Consider the following 20,765-nt stretch of genomic DNA (forward strand, 5'->3'; position numbering starts at 1 on the left):
TCTCTCTAGATACTGCACTGAGTAAAGTATCGGCATCCCATATGAGCACCAATTTGTCTGCTACTTCCTATCCGGTTCCGATTATGCACTGGGAAAGCAGCAAGGATGGCCAGGTCTTTGGATTCCACGTGTGAGACCTGGAAGAACCTCCTGGCTCCTGGCTTCAGATTAGCACAGTTCCAGCCATTATAGCCATTCGGGTAGTGAACCAGTAGATGGAAAAGCTTTCTCTGTGTGTGTCTCTCCTTCTCTGTGTGAATCTGCCTTTTCAATAAAAATAAATAAATCCTTAAAAAGAACTGAATAAAGAGACAACCAAAGCACCAGTGAAGGAGAAATTCCAATAGCATGATATTATTTAATGTTGCCTTCAAAATTAATTATTGCATACTTATAAGTGTGCTAAGTTAAAAAGCCTAAGCAAAGAAAGAAAGAAACTAAGCAAAGAAATAAAATCACCACTCTGAAGAAACTTGCATTCTCTGAGGGAACAGGATTATAGACATTGCAATAACACCATATAACAAAAAGAAAACATTACAAAACTAAAGCATGCTAAAATGATGGAGTGACAGCAGGGAATAACTGATAAGATGGTATCTGAACAAGATCCACTAGTTTCAACAACATGGTGGTCACTACCGGCACTGACAAGAACGTTTTCAGAAAGTTAGTTGGCAAGACCACTGTATGCAGGAAAGAAACAAACATACAAATAGAACTCAAAGACAATGCTAATGCAACGTTGTTGTCAAATGGAGCAGAAAAATAATTCAACAACTGAAAGGAATCTCAGGGTTCTTTCTTTTTATTAAGCAGATAGAGGAAGAAATAGGGGCAAAGAGCCCCTATTCCCTGCTTCACTACCTCACATACCCCAGTATCTGGGCCTAGGGCAAATCTCAGGAACCAGAAACTCAGATCCATTTCATAGGTCCAGAAACCCAATCATTTGAACCATCAATGCTGTTTTCCAGGTTCTGCATTCACAGAAAACTAGAAGCAGGAGCTAGTATACAACCCAAGCCCTTGCTTGATATGGAGCACAGATGTTGGCACTGCTAGGCCAAAGGCCCATTGCTCAAGATCTTTTAAAGGTGAGAGATACTTATAACAAACTTGTATGGTAGAGACTTAACAAATGAGACTTTTCTACCTTCCCTCAAGTATTCTATCTCAATCATGAGAATGCTAAAAGAAAAAAGAAAAAAAAGTACGACCATGATGTGATATGTGAGACAGGGTGACTTGGCAAGTTTCTGTACTGCTCGCTTCTGACCCTGAGTAGAGAGAAGATGAAAGCAAAGCTCATTGGGCAGCTTAAATGTGCAACTGAGTTTGAAGAACAGCATGTCCTTCGCCAGCTCTCACAGTCCATGGAATGACTTTAACCATCTTCTTTATTCCGTTCCAACTGTTTGCCCAGTTGGAGTCTCAGCAGTTGGAAACAGAAAGGAAAATGTTTAAATTCTAAAGAACAGAAAGTCAATAGAAATAAAACATCATGAACAAAGCAGCCCCAGTCGCAGGCAGACCAAATACTGCTGATTACCAACAAGAAAGCCTTCATTGTACCAGGGATTTCACCCATTCTTTGGCATTCCTAAGTAACAAAAGTGCTGCAAACCAGCGATAATTAGCAATAGTTTTACTCACACCAAAACCGTTCTAATATGGCACTCAATAAAACAAAATAAGCTTTTTTCCTTTAACTGAAAAAAAAATAATAAACCTATGCTACTTTTGAACAACTGAAAGTCACTTCAATATATTAATTGAATGGCCCATAATTGCTGCATTGTTCTGATGTTTATCTTAGACACTGCATGAGTGGTTTTTCCTTGATGCTAATCCCATTAGAAGCAAAATGGACTGCAGTTTTGAATCTCTCTGTTCCTTTTTAAAAAATTAATTGACAAGCAGCTTAATAGCAAGTGCCATTTTACAGATGGTCTCATTGAATAACAAAATAACTTAGGGAGGGAAACGAGCTTTTACCCACTTTACAGTATTTGGTATGTATGTTCAGAAATGTTTCCCTAGTAGCAAAATAATAAAAACTTTCAGGAATATATGAACAAAACAAATTTAAAAAAAAAAGTAAGAATCTGCCACGCCATATTAACTGTGTTTAAAACACCATCTTTTGGTTGGGCGCTTGATATTCTCACCTCTCTCACCATCTCATGCCTTCTGTGCTCTTTCCCTTCCCCTCAACTCCCTGTGAAGACTGACATACCATCCTTTGTGTTCTGGAAAGGACACAAGGTCCTCTCCCTTGGAGCTCAGTCTCTGGATTCCAGAGACCCAAGGGGTTAGTGACTCTTCCTAGCCCAGGGGTCTGGGCCAACAGGAAGGGCTACAAGGAAAAGCTTTCCGAAAGAGTAAAATCCCACTTTGAAGTTTCCAAACAATCATTACTAGGACTGGGCGGTTTCTGGGTGCCCACTGAAAAGCAATTCCTACAGGCAAATTTATTTCTCAGAAACAGATTCACAGACACATTCAAAAACTGATTCCAAGTTTGCCCATAAGAAACAATCCCCACGCATCACCACAGGGGAAGCATCCAAGCGTCAAGCCCCCATGAAAATGATCACAGGTCAATCCTCACTGGCACCTTGTTTGCGTGGGAATAGCTCATTCACGGCAACTATTAACTGCTGCATGACTAATGCGGTGTCTAAAAATCAATGAATACCACTGTGACCAAGGGCACCATGGCCATGACCGTCAGTTGCTGCTAGCATCCCAAACAGACAGACAATGTGGCACTGTGTGCCCCACAACAGTATATATCCTCCATACAAAGTACTCCAGCCCCAGCTCTGCCCTCCCCCAAGCAGGGCCTTGCAGGTACCCCTACCTACATGCTACTGCTTCAGAACTGGAGCCACAAAGGGTGATTTTACTCCCGCATGACATTTCATTATGTCTAGGGACATTTTCCGTCATCACAACTGGGAAATGTTGCTGGTGTATACAGGCCAGGCATGATGTTAGACATTCTGCAAGCATGAGGCAATCTCACATGAGAAAGAACTGGCCGGCCCCAAACGTCACTAGTGTCAAGGGAGAAACCTTGGTTTACCTACTCATTTCCAGAAAATACATAGGACAGAAGAGCACATTAAATGATATCTGGGGAGGCAACGAGCCATTAGCAAACTGTACGAAACTATTTTATTGTTTCAAAAAACTAGTTACAAGAGATCAAGAACAAAAATGAAAGGAAATCTGACAGGGTGAAAGGCTTAACAGACATATCAGCTCCAATGGGAAGCAATCGAGGACAACCCAAAGCCTTGGGACCCTGCACCCATGTGGAGACCTGGTAAAGCATCTGGGAAGGCAACAGACCATATGAGCGCCAGTTCTAATCCCGGCAGCTCCATTCCCATCCAGCCCCCTGTTTGTGGCCTGGGAAGCAATCGAGGACAACCCAAAGCCTTGGGACCCTGCACCCGTGTGGGAGACCTGGTAAAGCATCTGGGAAGGCAACAGACCAAGTGACTGGGCTCCAGTTCGCATTGTGAGAGACCTGGATAAAGTTCCTGGTCCCTGGATTTGGCCTGGCCCAGCCCTGTCTGTTGCAGCCATGTGGAGAGTAAACACTGGAAGGAAGATCTCTCACTCCTCTATCTCTCTCTCTTTCTCTTTGTCTCTCCCCCAATTCTCTGTCTTCCAAATGAATAAATAATTTCTAAATAATAAAATAAAAACTCATTTCTGAATATTTTAAAGTATAGTTGTTTAATTTTTATGAATGACAATGATTTCATGGTTATGTTTTAGTCCTTACATGTTAGGAGTAATTCTGATGTATTTATGGATGATATTACTGGATGTTCAATTAAGTATTTCAAAACAATGGGGTGGGAGATGTAAGTAATATTAATTACAAGCTAATAAAAAATGTAACTGAATGCTGAGTGCAAAGGGGTTTCCTGTACAATTCATTCAGCTTAAAACTTCTATAATTTAAAAAAGCTTTGAGCAGTGATTTTTAAAGTAATAAAATAGCTAAGCAACCTTCAGGCAAAAAGCCTTTATAAACTTCCACTGCTAAAGAAACAACTCACCAACAGGAGATGTCACCCACCAAAATTAACTAACTAACTAAATAATTAAACAGATTTAAAAAGAAAAGAAACAAATGTTCTGAAAGCATGGGCATATTGTATAGAGCAAGGTTAGCATCCTGGGCCCTCCATCCTTGCTGTTGGATAATCCTTAACAGTCTCCATAGAGCAAAGACCACCACATGCACAAGGCAGGATGCAGAAGAACACTATAAACTAGTCACTGGCACAAGGTGAGTGGCAACAGCATTCCCACTTGCCACAAAGCTTCCAACAAGCGGCGGAGGCAGGGGTAGCAGGGGAAGAATGGGGCTGATCCTGCTCCCCTCTGCAACCCTGGCCCTGTCCAAGGACTTTGACCCAGGCATTTCGTTTCCTTCTTGTACACATCTAACTGTGACCAGATCAAAGTGTGGGCAAGGAAGCACGAAGATTTTTTTTCCCTTCATTTCCTCAGATTTGTGAGATGTCTTTATACTCCTCTATAAATAGAACATAGCCATGAAAAAGTAGAGGAAAACAGGAAAGAATATCATATTGCAGAAACCCCTTATACGTGTGAGATTGGTGTCAGGGTGATGGTGGCTCCTGAAGTGTTTAGGACTTGTATGATCCAGTGAACTACATACAAATCCAGCTCCCTTTCCTGCAGAAGTCCTTATTTCATCAGTTGCTTATACTTCAAAAAAATTTTTTTTTATTTAATGAAAACACCCTGCCCAGACATATTTCATAAAGCTCACTCCCTGTCCTTCACAGTAGCATGTTTCACTACTGCCAGGTTTATTCCAGCAGGTGCACTAGTGAAGCTGTGAGGCAGCAGGACTAGGAACTTTAGACTTGGCTGCAGAGCGCTCACATGGCAAAGATCCAGTCTGCTTCTGGTCCCTTTCTTTTTGTTTGGGGTTTTTTTGTTTGTTTGTTTTTGGGGTTTTGTTTGTTTGCTTTTTGTTTTTGTTGTTAGTTTTTTGGGTTTTTTTTTTTTGCCCCAAAGTAGTGATATCCTTCAGTCTCGTTGCATTCGCAATAATGCCTTAATTTTTATTCACTTATAAGTAAGGGATAAAGACACAGATTGCAGGCTGGTGGCCCAGGTCTCCGATGCTCTCTTACTCTGTCAATGAAGCCTTTCACAGAGAGCAATCACCAGACTTGAAACCAGCATGCAGGTTGAGCCCTTTCTCCACCATACAACTTTGAGCAAGCCCATCTACACTTTGGATCTTTCATTGCTTTATTCATAAGACAGTATAAACATGCCTGCCCTATTATCTTTATAAAGAATCTAATAACACAACCAAGATTTCTAAAGTGTTCTGAAACTTACAAAATGCTGCAATATATGAAATGTAACATATCACTACTACTACTAATGATAATAATAATAATAATAAAACCTCCCCTTTCTTTGCCTCAGTGATAGACCCATTTGTTTACAAAGTATAAGGAATCTTTGACTCATGAACTTGCTGCTGTGTGGCATCCAGGCACACCCTATCATCTCTACACCTGCCACAGATGTATCTAAATTCTCTGAACAATTTGCAATGTGAAGGGAAATCCAAACTGGAGATACCAACCTTTTTCAAGAGAGAACATTTAGGATGGAAATTACACAAGAACAGAACTGGCACAGGAGCTCTTCTGGGAAACAAAGATAAAAGCAAATAGCCCAGGGGACCAGCACTGTGGTACAGTGTGTTAAGCCATTACCTGCAATGCTAGCATCTCATATGAGCACCAGTTTGAGTCCTGCAATTCTACTTTCAATCTAGCTTCCTATTAATACACCTAGAAAAGTTGTAGAACATGGTCCAAGTGCTCAGCTCCTGACATCTACGTGAGAAAATCCCAAACAGAACTCCAGGCTTCTGCTTTCACAGCCCTTTGGGGACTGAACCAACAGATGAAAACCTAGAAGACGTCTCTCCCTTTCTCCGTCACTCTGTTTTTCAAATGAAAATATTTTAAAAAGCAAAAACATCAATCATAGACCCTTCTCTAAAAGAAATATAACATGCACATGGAGGAAGTATGAGAAGTGGTGTGGTTTTTGATGTTGCTATTGTTGTTTAATGTGCAACGTGAAAAGGAAATGGATACAGCAAGAATCTGGACCCTTGTAGGCACAAGTCCTTCCTTTTCTCCACAGCAAGGTATTTCCAAAGGATCATGGAAAACTGAATGAAAAGATATTATCCTTAAGAGTGCACATTTGATATAACATAATTATCACGTTATGATAATTCAGTGCATAGATCTGAAAGGCATCTTAAAGGGCTGGCATTACGGTAATCCACAGGCCACCAGTTCATGATTTGACTACTCTGCTCTGAATCCAGCTTCTTGCTGGTGGCCCAGAAGGAGCAGTAGAAAATGATCCAAGTATTTAGGCCACTGCCACTCATGTGGGAGACTTGAAAGAGACTCTTAGCTCCTCCTGGCTTTGACCAGGTTCATTCCTGGCCATTAGGGCCACCTGAGGAGTGGACGAAAAGGATAAACAAGCTCTCTCGCGCGCTCTCTCTCTCTCTCTTCTCTCTCTCTTGTTTTTCTCTCCCCACCCTTCTCTCTCCCCTCTCATTCTCTATAACTCTGACATCAAACAAATAAATAAAAATTGATGGGGCCTGGCATTGTGGCTCAGTAGCTAAATTCTCGCTTCACATGTGGCAGGATCCCATATGGGCACTGGTTCATGTCCTAGCTGCTCCACTTCCTATCCAGCTCCCTGCTGGTGATTTGGGACAGCAGTAGAGAATGACCCAAAGCCAAGACCTGCACCCATGTCCCTGCATGTGGCTTCTGGCTTTGGATCAGTTCAGTTCCAGCCACTGCAGCCACTTGGGGAGTGAACTAACAGAGATCTTTCTGTCTGTCTCCTTCTCTCCAAATCTGCCTTTCCAATAAAAATAAATATACTTTTTAAAGTTTTTTTTAAATCTAGCAAAGAAATACAGAAATGTGGGTTACCCTTTATTTATTTTTTGATGCACAATGTATCATGATCACACTTTCTTATTTGGATTTTGGTAATATTTACACATTACATATAGGATACTGAGATTTGTATCTCTTGAAGCAGTTATCCACTGACACAGGATGTTGCCACTTTAGATAAAACCACTTACAAAATGTAAAACTTTGCAAAGGTGAGCTGGAAATGTTGAGTCTAAGCTGGCATTGTGGCATTGTGGGTTAACCCACCACCACCTTCAATGCCAGCATCTCATATGGGCACAGTTTGAGTCCCAGTTGCTCCACTTCCAGTCTAGCTCCTTACTAATGTTACTGGGAAAAACAGCAAAAGACAGTTCAAATGATTGGGTCCTTGCAACAGGAAGAAGCTCTTGGCTTGCTAGCTACTGAGGTAATTTGGAATATGAACCAGTGGTAGGAAGATCTCTCTCTGTCTGTCTGTATCTCTCTCCCCCCTCCCTCCCTCTCTCCCTCTCTCCCTCTTTCTCTCTCCCTCTCTTTCTATCCTTCTCTCTCTTTCCCTTTCTTTCTCTCCTACTCTTTCAAATAAATATATAAATCTTTAAAAAAAAAAAAGAGTAGAAGAAAATATTGAGTCCACAAAAACATAAAAACTGAAATATCTGACCTAGAAATTTACCATAGCATAAAAAAAGTTAAAATTAATGAAACTGGATTTTAGACTCTAAGTAGTCAATGATTCTTTTTGGTGCTTTGCTACTGTTAGAAGTTTCTTACTTCAAAAAGTATAATAACCTGATGTACTGAGGCAGGACACACTTCAAAAACCTTGTGAAAAACAGACTGCTATCAGAACATCACCTCTAATCCACTAAAGAATCTGCCAAGAGATTTCAATAACAACAGGTGTATTGTACACATTTCTGTCCATCAACAAATCCAACAAATTGATTAAAATGCCAAAGGGACAAGGATGAAACCAAATACAGTGCAAGGACTGAAAGGGACTCACGGCAGTCTTTCTCGTCAGTTTCATCCGAGCAGTCACTGATGTGGTCGCACCTGTACTCGCGGGGGATACACTGACCACTGGAGCATGTCAGCTGGTGACTTGAGCATGTGCTCCCAGCTGTGAAGAGGAAAAAATAGTACTTAATATTTACTTACTGCCAGACACAGACTAATCTACTGATACAACAAATGCTGGTGAGAATATTGGAAAGAAAGAGTAAGCATGGTGTATTACTAAACATAAAGTTCTTACAAGCACAAGATGGTGTAACGGGCAAAAACAACAGTAGCGTATAATAGTAAAAGTATTGACATTTAAGTATATTAGTGTAGACAATTATATGATCAATGTGTGCTCAGAATACAATATGGACTGTAAAGAAGATGAATGAATATGAAATTTACAGGTGTAAGCCTTAACCAAGAATGGTTCATGCCTCCAACATCGAAATCCTGGTTTTAACAAAACAAAAATATGTCAAATTCACAGTGGTTATATCTGAGTAATGAAAAAAATTTGAGCAATTAGAATGGGTAGATTCTTTTTGTCTTCTCTATTCTATCAAATGTCTTACATTGACCATGTGTCACTCTTACAGTCAAAATAAATTGATAACTAGCTTAATTTTGACCTGGTTTAATTAACATCAGTGAAAGCAAGACATCAGCAGTTTTCCGAATTTGCTTCTGGATAATCCAATAAAATCAAATGAGCTCATGCCCACAAGCAAGATGGGAAAGGAACTCTAACTTTGAGGGCAGAATTACCATGTTATGGTAATGCTATATTACCAGGAAATTTTTTTATCAGTACAAAAAAAGAAAAAGGATTTGGAGAAAATAGAAAATGTGCTCTTTTATGAAGGAATATAATCTTCTAATGGCAGAATAAGTTTTCCCCTGGAGTTTTATAGAACTTCCTGTACTTCCATAGGGTAGAGATAGATAGGTTCAACACATCGTGGCTTTCCAATAAAAAATGATATCTCTTAAGAAATGTGCCATCAGAAAAAAATAATTTTTAAAAAGAAATGTGCCATCAAAACTTAACAAAAAAAACTTGTCTAAAAGATAAGTAAACAATTACAGCTTTAGAATTGCACTTAAAAATTCAAACGCATAAAGAATGTCTAAACATGATCCATAAGTAAATAAAATATAAAGGCAACATTAATTAGTACCCTTGTTCACACTTAATTGATTACATGTTTTTGTGGCTTTGTTCCTTCCTAACGGAGTCTCATTCGGAATCTGTCATGTGATTCTTGAATAATAAACCGAAGTCTCCAATCAGCCTGTGTCTCACACTTTGACAGTATGATTTCATATTTTCTCCCATTACTTTATTTTTTAATCACAGACAAAAATATACCACTGCTATGCTCACACAGGCCATTGGAGGTCTCCTGATTGCCAAGTGCAATGAACACTTCCTTCCTCATTACAGAGGATGGATTTTTTTTTTTTTGCATGTCACTGTCAACACTGCTTCTGCCTTGGCTGCCATAACTATTCCTGTGGCTCAATTCTTAACTGCTGCGGTTTTCCTTTTTCTTTTTCTCTCTTCTTTTTCTTTGTTTGTTTGTTTATTTCTGCTAATAAAGGCAGAATAATTCTTCTACAGTCTGAACTCTGACTATGGCAAAGATAATTTTATCTGCATAAAGTTGAAAAGATCAATCTTCCTCATTAAATTTCTGTAATTTACACAGGTACATATTGCCAATTTCCACTTAAAATTGGAAAAGTTTTCTTATATTTATTCCTTCTCTTTATTCCAGAAAAGGCAAGTCATGAGTAGTCTTAGACAAAACATGAAATTAAAGCAGGTACCATTAATTTAATCCCCTTCCCTTTCTTCTTAAACTCTAACCCAAATATTTCGATCTATTTTGTTTGTTTGTTTATTTTGTTTGTTTGTTTGTTGCTGAGATTTCTAAGGATGTATGAACTAGCAGGAAGAGTTCTTTCAGATGTAGAGAAAAAACGAATTGGAAAAAAAATTGTTTCACAAAAATCTGTTGAGGGCTATTGTGTACCACAAGGTATACTAGCAAAGAGAATAAAAAGATGAATCAGGCACAACCCCCACCCTCAAGAAACCTCAAGGAACACATTCTCCTCAGGGGAGCTTCAAGAAATCATTAGAAGACAATTGGATTTACAGGCGTACAGGAAGTCCAGAGGCAGCACCGTAGGGTGCCTGCTTCATGGAGGGATAGCATCAAGGCTCAGTCTTCAGTTAGCTGCAGCCGAAGGAGACAAAGGGCAATCCATCGCACATTGTAGCCCAAAAGATAATGCAACACTCTACTCACCCTGTGTTGGAAGCAAGGGAAAACCAGAGTGGTACACATGAAGCCAAAAAGTGCACAATTCCTGTATTCTGTGTCTATTTATAAAGAAACTACTCTCTGGCAGACAGAATGCCAGGTCTTAGGGCCACCAAGTTGAATCAGTTTCATCACCACTCTGTAGACAGTCACAATCTAACCCCATCCTGTCCTCACCGAGCACCCCTGTCTGCAAGTCAGCCTCCCTTCCCCACAGTCCCCTAGAGTTCCTGAAGGGCCAACCAGGGAACATCATGGTGCAGGTGGATTTCCTAGAAATGACTTCCTCCTGCTCCCTTCCATGCCTGCTACTCTTCTTCCTCCTCTCAGTACTTCTGAACTACCATTCCCTCATCTCCCTCCTTCAGATCTGCCAATCCCCTTTGTTAATCTGCCTCAAATGCTGACACACAGCTGGAACCCATCACGTCATGCCCAGTTACCTCCTGTCCCTGTCTTTCTCAGCACAGCCATTTTTTCCACCACCACCCTTACTAGCCTTATAGGTTGCTGTTTTCTCCTTAATCACATCATCACAATGATTGGTATGTATTAGTGGTTGGCACACCCTATGGCTGGCACTGATGGGCTCTAACAAGCTGTTTATACAGTCTTCATTTCCTGTGTAAACCAAATCAAAACTCATGGGTATTTTGAGAATTCCCATGCTCTTTGTCAAAAGACCCTTGGCTTTCCATGGCCCAAGTGAAAAGAGTTGACACTCAATTCTGACCTCCACAGACCTGGGCTAAATTCCAATGTTTTAACTGAAGGCCATGGAATATCCATTGCTAATCCATATAAAATCTAAACAAATTTCTATGAAGTAGTCATCAAAAACATAATGTTTCCTCTTTGATCTTTACAGACAATGACTATGTGAAAATACCAAGTGAATTTTAACTGACATCACTGGCAAAAAAAAAAAAGACAATAACAATTGTCCACAATTTGTGGGATGGGTGTGTAATGAGGTGCAGAGTAGGCAGATGAATGGTAAATTCTACAGAGGGGTTAGAGCTGGACACTTCCAAAGGACAGCTGGACTCACAAGTCTGAGGTGCTTCATTCCAGCCTTTTCTCCAGCTTCTTTACTGGTGCAGCCCAGACTTTTTTTTTAAGGTAGGTACTGAGAAAATGTAAGGCTTATTTAAAGGAAAAAAGGTGAGGGAGGGGCTGCATGGAGCTTCTCTCTTCCATGAGCTCTGGGGTCTGGGGACTCATGCTTGGGGCTGTCAGAACAGGCCTGAGATTGCACATACGTTTCAGTCCCAAGGGTGGATGGGAAGGGGTGAAGGAAAAGCCCCCACTAACGTAGTGTGTCTGTGGGCCAGGCCTGGGGTCTTGTGCACACACTTGTGTCCCAGGAGAGTGGAGAAGTAAGGTCCCAGACCTTCATGCATGCCAAAGGACCAGGTTTGGAAACCTATGATCTTGGGTCTCTGGCGGGCAGGCAGAGCTCCAGGCCAGCATGCCACCCCACCAGAAGATTGGACTTGAAAAAGACCAGCCTGGGGAACCCTTGTGCTCCTAGAGGCAGGGACTACGAATTGCTCAGGGAATGGGTTAAGGGGATGTGAGGGAGGCAAGACGATTGAAGGAGTATGTTGCAGGTAAAGAATGACTTCTAAGGGATTTCCACCAACAAGGCCACTATACTTACAGGTGAGCAAGGAGGCTGAGACTGAGCGGTTTGGAGGAGGTAAGCCAGAGAACCTCACTGTTGTTGCACTCACCCAAGTGGGAGACCTGAGTTGGGCTAGTCAGCTTTGACCACTGCTGATTACCATCCATCAGTGCACACAAAAGCTAGGTGTGGGGGCCTAACTGGCAGGGCTAGATCACAACGCCCAACAGTGAGTGTCAGAACAGGGGACATGTCACATTAGGCTGGGCCATGATATTAACTAGCACATGAGAGAACCAGGTCTGGGGGAAGATTCTGTGGGGGATATGTGATCCCACTCTGTGGAACTGCAATTTCCACTGGTTTGTTTAGGAGTTGGAGGTAGTGACGGGCTGAGCTAGGCATAACCATGGAAGCCTCCAACATACATGGGTGCTGGGATTGAGGATAGACTGGGCTGGTCCAGTTGTGGCACCCAGAGGCACACCCAAGAATAGGATGTGGGGTTGGCTGGACCATAACATCCACCAACTCATACAAAGGCTAAGAAGAGGGTGAGGAGTGCAGAGGGTTTGCACACAAAGCTGGGTAAGGGCCTAGTACCTGCTAGAACATGTGAAATCTGGGTCTGGGTGTGGGTCTGGTATAGGAGCTTGGGAAACTTCCTTGGTGGGCTCTAGTTTCTGCTGGTAAGCATGTGATTCAGGCCTGGGTGTTGGTCAAGATGGGCAAGGTAGCTCTACCCATTGGCAGTGTGGGTTGGTTCTGGAACGGGGTGTTGAGACAACCTTAGCCCGCTGCCATGTGTAGGAGCCAGACTGGAGTGCAGGTCATGCTGGGTTAGGCTATCACACCTACCAGACTGCAGGAGCCAAGGATGGGAGCAGAGCAGAGCTAGGCTGCAGTACCTGCCAGGAAGAATTGAGAGTAGGGGCATGCCGGGACAGGTTAGGCTATAGCATCAGATGGCAAAGGCCAAGACAGGGGATGGGCTATGCCAAGCTGGGTCAGAGCAACCAATGGCATGTGCAAGATCTGTGGTTGGGAATAGGTCTTGTAGGAGAGTTAAGGGGACACCCTAGCTGGATTGTAGTTCCCACTGGTGAATGCGAAAGCTAGAATGAGCAGCAATTTGGGCTGGGCATGACTGCTGTATCCCTCAGCATGTAGACTGGATCTGGGATGTGCCAGACTGGCCTAGACTCCAGCACCCATTGGTGCTTGTGGGAGCCAGAGAGGGTACAGGACAGGCTGGGTTAGGTCTTGGTACCAGCTGAATGATGCAAGAGCTGTGTCTGAGTGTGGACAAATAGTGACTGGCCTGTATCACCCAACAGTAAGAACCAAAATGGTGTGGGGCAATTAGGCAAGGCCACTATTCCAGCTAGGACAGGAATCTGGGTCAAAGACCCACCAAAGTGTGTGAGATCTGCCACTGGGAGGTGACCTGATAGTGGAGCTTTTGGGAACTCCTCTGTCAGGATGCAGTCTCTGCAGGTGAGCACAAGAACCAAGGCTAGGAGCAGCCCAGACCAGGTCAGGATATGGTACCTGCCACAATACATGTGGGTTGGGTCTGGAGACAGGTCTGGAGGTGGGACAGTTCATTACACCCACTGGCAGATCCAAGAATCAGGACAGGGTACAGAATGGGACGGGTCAGGTTACTGCCAGATCACATCAGGGCTGGGATGGAGGCTGGCTGCACTGAACAAGGCTGCAGTACTCACCAACATGAGCTGGAACTGGGGACAGACCAGGACAGGTGAGGCTACAGCATCCACCAGCAAATGCCGAGATAAGACAGGCCATGCCAGACTAGGCTGCAGCACCCATCAGCACATGTGAGACCTGATGTGGAGGAGGTGCGGCTGCAGATGGGGGATCTGTAGGGTGCTCCCCTCTTTGGGACACTGCTCCCGCTGGTGAGTGTGAGACCTGGGATTGGGAGCAGGCTGGGCAGGGCTACAACACCTATTGGCTTGTATGTGAACTGGGTTAGAGGGAGAGCCAGGCTGGGCTAACAAACTGTATCCACTGGTGTATATATGGGACAGAGTAAGTGCAGGTTGGTTGGGCTTTGCTGCAGTATAAGCTGGCAAGTGCTGAGACTAGGAGCAAGTCTTGTCAAGTTAGACTGCAGAACCACTTGGAGAGTGCAAGACCCAGGACTGGGAGTGGGTCCAGTAAGGAAACTGTGGGTACCCCTCTGATGGGTTTCAAATCCCACTGGTGAGCATGAGAACCAGGGCTGGAGGCAAGCATGGCTAGACAGGCAGTGACATAGCCAGCATTAGTGGGGGCTGGTTAGTGGGGTTGATTGGGATGAGCTAGGCTTCAATGCCCATTGACAAGTATGAGAGCTGAATGGGATCTGAGACAGACTGGACCCAGTCTGCTGCACATACTGGCAAGCACAGGAACCAGGGCTGAGGGCAGGCCTGGTGGAGGTTATTGGGGGTCACTTCATCTAGGCTGCAGCTCTCGCTGGTATATGTGAAGGCCAAGTGTCTGGTGGACAGGGTTGAGCTGGGCCATAGCACCCACTGGTTTACATAAGAGACAGGGCTGGAGACAATTGCAACTACCAGTGTGTGCGTAGGCTGATGTGGGTGATGGACAGAGCTAGATCCTGTACTAGCAAGCACACACATAAGAGTCAGGTCTGGGATCAATTCATGAGGTTTCTTTGGACATCCCCCCAACTGAACCGCTGGACTCAGAACTCCAACCATGGGGAGAATCACAGGATCTCTGTTATGACTATGGAGGGCATGTGTCATAGTGGCTTAGACAGAGTAGTGGATGAATACCCAGATGCACATGGAGAAGCCTACAAAGGACATCTGGTACCATAGGAGAGGAAGGAGAACAGAACAAATTGTTCTACTACCCTAGCCAACCACTGACAGCAAATATCTGAGTGAATGGAGACTGTAAGATGGACTACGTCAGCCAATGGAACTTGGAATGATTTCCTCATCCTTGCATTGGCGAGACTGACAGCATTTCAGAACTACCAAAAGCACTCAACCAGAACCCTCACAGCATGCTCCACATTAGGGACCCTGGGATGACATCATGGCTATTCCCCATCCCTGGATACAGGGGCAGTTGGAAGACTGGGTGTGGCTTTTCCTCTTACCTCTCCCTTTCCCCCTAGATACAGCAAAAAGAATAAGAAAATTTGGAAACAATGGTCTCACCACTTTCCGCTAATCCTTAACCCTTCCCACTGTAATCAACTATGTAAACATCATCAAAAAGAACATTAATCTTTTCTGATGTAGATTTTGAAAGTGACATATACATATGTATATGGGAATATATATTGGAGACACTAGCAACTTTATTTGAGACATTAGCAGCTTTTATGCAATTACAGAGTACTAACAGAATAAATATGGTAGAGCAGAAAAATAGAAAATGGATACTGTTATTGAGCTGGAAATTAGTCAAAATTGTAATATGATGCAAGTCCTCTTTTTCTTTAAGATGTAGTTTTCTTTTCAGCCCAAAACACCCATAATGATACAAGGGTGGTTTTAAAAATTTTTCATTGTTTTAAATCTCATAACTGGTCAAGATTATTCTCCCATCCAAAATTGTTTGTATATGCACTAAAACACTCTTTTCAAGTTTTATCCCTTAGGAAATCAGAATTTAAGGATTTCTTATAGATTATGGTCTGGAACTTCCTCGATGCCTGGAAGGAGAGTGGTTGTCCTCATCTACTTCATGGCTACTATTTTCTTTCTTGTTACAGTTCATCCTACAGAAGTAGTCACTGCAGCTGCCACCAACAATGCCTCCAACCACACGCCCACCAGCTCCTACTTCACTCAGCCTCAGAGAAGAGAGTTCAGGTATGAGGTAGAATGAGAGGAAGGTTTGCATACACTGTGTGCCACAGGAGTGAAAGAACTCATCCACCTGCAGGCACAGATGTGAAGATGCCCGTCCACAAATACCAAAAAAAAAAAAAATACCAATAACAAGGGTTATGACACTTTAGACACATTTTCACTTTCATTTAACCCCCACATGAGACAGTTGACCTGGGTTTTCTTGTCACTTCTCTAGCCTACGAATAATCTGTATCTTTCAGACTACATTCTAGATGCCCAAAGGACTCAAATAAGATTCCTCTCCAAACACTTACAGCAATGCTGTTCATCTGAGTTGTCCTGGCAGTCCTCATCACTGTCACATACCCAGGACTGTGGGATACAGAGTCCATCACTCCGACACTGGAAAAAGCCCGGGTGGCATGAGGCATGAGCTAAAACAAACCCCCCCCCAAAGAAATTCATTAGAGCAAACATCCACTCCATTTTTTCCAGAAACCAAAACGTAAGTCAAAACAATATGTATCAACTCCTGCTTAATATATCTACTCAGTCTACATGCCTTGCCATCGAGTCCATGGACTGTAATCATAGTCCACTGTCAATTGATCCCAGCAATGGTATCTCAGCAAAATGATGAACAAACCACATGAAAACATGGAACAAATGGGCCAAACATATACTCATGAATAAATCTTAGGAAACATTAAACTAAAATGTTAAGGGACCATCACTTTTGCATAGCAGGTAAAGCCACCAACTATAATGCCACACCACAAACAGGCACTGCTTCAAGCCCTAGCTGCTCCACTTCCAATCCAGCTTTGTGCTAATGTACCTGAGAAAAGCAACAGAAAATGGCTGAGTGCTTGGAAGACCTCTCTCTGTCTCTCCATCTCTCTCCCTGTCTCTCTCCATAATCTCACTTTTCAAATAAATAAATAAATCCTATTTTTTTAAGTTAATAAGTTACTTGTGAGCTATTGTTAAATCATTTAAAACATTCTTGCAATATCCAATGGTTGAGTATTATGATGAATCAGAAAACCATATTTGGAAAGGATGACCAAATCAGAATCAAATATTTATTATATTCACACTTTACTTGTGTTAGGCATTATGGCAGATTCTCTAAGCTTTATGTATGCATCATAAAATGGAGAATTTTCTTATGTTACTGTTTGTTGCAAAAAATTTCAACAATGGGCTCAACAGTAACATATAAGGTTTGTTACTATCACTATTATTGGTAGTGTTATTGTTATCATTGTAGGACACTGGAGTGTAATAACAATGCTTGTAGAGTTGGTGATGTAATTATTCCCTTGTTGCTTTATCCGAGATACATTGTTACTGAGATTTTTGTCCTATTCTTCAGCAAAAAATAAACTCAATAAGCCTAGAGAAGTCAAATCGATAGCACATGATCAAATCTCCACAAATACAGATACTCTATTGCCCAAAGTATGGTCCATAAAAAAGCAGGGTCAATTCCAACAGGAATCTTTGAGAAATAATGAATCTCATGCATATGGAGTCCAAAGATGCTCCTCTGATCCATTCGTACATCAAAATTTGAACAGGATCTATTCCTCACTCTTCACTCCATTTTCAAATGCATCCTTTCCCATACAATCCAGTTTCACTGGCATGCCGTAACAATTGTGACCAACAATTCAAGGCAAAAGTAATGTTGCCATCTGCTCTTCACTACCACTGGGTTTTGGACCACAGCCCTTGTGCATTTGCTTATCAGAAAGGAAATTGCAGCAATGTGCTTCATCACCTATAGTAGATCGGGATGTACAATGGACTTGACATTGGGATTTATGCATGGCACAAATGAGGCTTTTAATAAAGAACTTTGCTTCTCGAGGCCTCAGTTTCCAAATCTGAAACTTATCTCAGAAGATTATTGAGATACATTTTTTTTTAAATGCATTTGGTCAAGTGGGGGGAATCAATGCTTTTACAATCCAGTTCAGGAGTACAGAGCACAATCTGCCTCTATTTCCATGTGGAAGGAGTGATGGATTCATCCTGCTATTTAACTCGATTACTATATAAATTTATTGTTTTAAATACAAATTTTTTAAGCTTAAGACCACTTTGGCCACTTCTGTGATTTCTTTATGGTCATTCACACCAATTACACTACATTTTCTATATGAAAATACACTCCTTGGGGCCAGCATTATGGCTGTTGCTTACAGCACCAGCATCCTGTGTGGGAGTTCCAGTTTCATGCTAACGACCTGGGAAGGCATCAAATGATGGCCCAAGTACTTGAGTCTCTATCACCATGGCTCCTGGCTTAAGCCTGGTCCAGCCCCAATTGTTGTGGCTATATGAAGAGTGAACTAGATGTATGATTTGTGTGTGTGTGTGTGTGTGTGTGTGTGTGTGTGTGTGTGTGTGTGTGTATTTGTGTGTGTTGCTCTGCCGTTCAGATAAACATATCTTTAAGAAATATGTGCTTCTTGGGACAGATAATCAGCATAGTGTTTGAGATCCCGCTTGGGACACCTACAAACCACATCCAAGTGCCTGAATCTGAGTCCAGCTCTGCTTCTGTTTCCCACTGATATGCATCCTTGGAAGTACTTGCCACCAGACTAGAGACCCAGACAGAGTTTTCGGCTTCTGATTTCAACCAGACCAGCCCTTATTCACAGACATTTAGGAACTGAGAAAGCAAATAGGAGAGCTCTCTGTCTCCCCACAACCCCCCACCCACCTTTTTTTTTTTTAAAGATTGATCTATTTTATGGGCCCGGTGGTGTGGCCTAGCGGCTAAAGTCCTCGCCTTGAACACACAGGGATCCCATATGGGTGCTTTTTCTAGTCCCGGCAGCTCCACTTCCCATCCAGCTCCCTGCTTGTGGCCTGGGAAAGCAGTTGAGGACAGTTCAAAGCCTTGGGACTCTGCATCCATGTGGGAGACCTGGAAGAAGTTTTTGGATCCTAGCTTCGGATCGGCACAGCATCAGCCGTTGCGCTCACTTGGGGAGTGAATCATCAGATGGAAGATCTTTCTATCTCTCCTCTTCTCTGTATCTCTGACTTTGCACCTGGGTGCAAGGTCCCAAGGACTTGGATCACCCTCTACTGCTTTTCCAGGCCATGAGTAGAGAGCTGGATTGGAAGTGGAGCAACCAAGAGAAAAACCAATGCCCATGTGAGAGGCCAGTGCTTCAAGGTAAGATGGCCTGTTAAGCCATGGTACAGCCACGCCCTCACTTTTCCAATAAATTAAACAAATAAACTTGAAATGTTAAAATAAAATAAAAGTAGAGCCTTTGAATTACAAATCACAGTAGTTCAGATAACATTATTCTTAGCTTGTTCTTGGTGCACAAAACTTCCAAAAGTAAATAATCAAAATAGTCATTTATTAGTTTCAGAAAACCACTCACAAACTTCTATCTACATCAAGGTAACAGTCCTGGGTAAAGGCAGGGTGGAAACTGATGTTCATTGAAAAGGAATGAAACAAGGATTAATGTCATCAGTCCTCTTCTCAATCATACAGTGCTCAAAAGGCACTGGCTCTATTCCCATAGGCATAGCTGAAATCATCCCTAAGAACCAACTCAAACTAAGGCTCAACCCACCCTCCCCACTTACGGCAGCCAGCCTCATCAGAGTCATCCTCGCAGTCACTGGTCCCATCACATCTCCAGGTTTGAGGGATGCAATTCCCGTTTCCACAGCGAAAATGTCCACTGCTACAATCTGCAGTAGCACAAAAAACAGCAAGGCAGTTAAAAAATAAATAAGTAAATAAATAAAATTAGACCCCCAATGACCTTTCATTGCAGAAATACAAATTTCCTTTATTAAGAAAATCAAAATTACTCAACTAGTCAACCATCAAAGGAATTCAAATTATTTACAGCAGCAGGAAAGCATTTCTGAAAAAGCAACAGAAAACAACTGGCATGGAGGACTGCGGGAAGAGCCTTTCCCTGCCTAGCTCACTGCCCTGGGCTTTGATGTGTCCCATCTGGAAAGCAACTTGACAATAGGTATCTTGCTGTCAAAAAAAAATGTTTACTCTTAAACAAATAATTTTACTTCTAGATATTCTGCTCTAAAGAACTAGCAGGTTAGAAATCACAGATTTTTGTTAAAAAAAAATTGTATCACAAGGTTATTTAACATTAAGGTATAAATTCCTAAATATTCAATAATAAGAAAAGGTGAAATGCTCATATTTTTATGACCATATATTAACATTTTAGAAACTGATGAAAATGTTTATGAAAATTTTCAAAGTTTTTGAGAAATCTTTATAACATAATGTAACAAAAGCAGTAGGCAAATTTTTACCTAATAACAGCCACTTATTTAAAAAAAAAAAAACATTATCAGTGGTTATCTCTGGCTGATAACATCATGGGTAACTTCATATGCTTGCCTGTGCTGTACTGAGTTTCCCTCTCAGGTTTTATATATATGTATATATATATGTATATATATATTTTATTTAACCGTATGTTTCATTCAAACTCCCACTCAATATTTTCTAAAGTGGCCTTTTATTACCAAGTCACATATAGCAGCTTTTAGATGTAGGACAACATGTTGGGGTTCCCCCCCCCTTAATCTAGCTTGTAAATTGTCAGCTTAGTTCTGAAAACAAATTTAACAAAAAAAAAAAAAAAGGACCCAAAATTCCAAAATAACTCTGCTGTCACAATCAAAGTGCACAGATTTGGCAATGAAGATTAGCACATCCTCAAATGGCACTGATATCACCAAGAGACACAAGAAAGAAACTAGAACTTAAACAGGTTCATTCAACAAATCCATTCTGCAATTTTTCTGGGTCTCTCCAGGGGACTAATTTGGCAGATGGAAATGCTCCAGGCTTCCCCAAATATCTGGCTAGTATCCTTCCCAAGTGTTATATGCCAAGTAG

At 42.0% G+C, this 20,765-nt stretch overlaps 1 protein-coding gene across 1 annotated transcript in view; it reads right to left on the bottom strand.

Moving 5' to 3' along the window:
* LRP2 (LDL receptor related protein 2) overlaps positions 1-20,765 on the bottom strand; it is a 198,817-nt gene that overhangs the window by 141,002 nt on the left and 37,050 nt on the right. Inside the window, exons 2-4 of the mRNA XM_040971679.1 lie at positions 19,469-19,576; positions 16,156-16,275; positions 8,035-8,151 (exon numbers count right to left, since the gene is read on the bottom strand). Of these exons, the coding sequence (XP_040827613.1) occupies positions 8,035-8,151; positions 16,156-16,275; positions 19,469-19,576 (345 nt within the window). The remainder of the gene's footprint in view (positions 1-8,034; positions 8,152-16,155; positions 16,276-19,468; positions 19,577-20,765) is intronic.

This window comes from Ochotona curzoniae, unplaced genomic scaffold (assembly GCF_017591425.1).
Source record: "Ochotona curzoniae isolate NIBS_2020 unplaced genomic scaffold, NIBS_Ocur_1.0 contig_2210, whole genome shotgun sequence".
In the NCBI taxonomy this organism is placed as follows: domain Eukaryota; kingdom Metazoa; phylum Chordata; class Mammalia; order Lagomorpha; family Ochotonidae; genus Ochotona; species Ochotona curzoniae.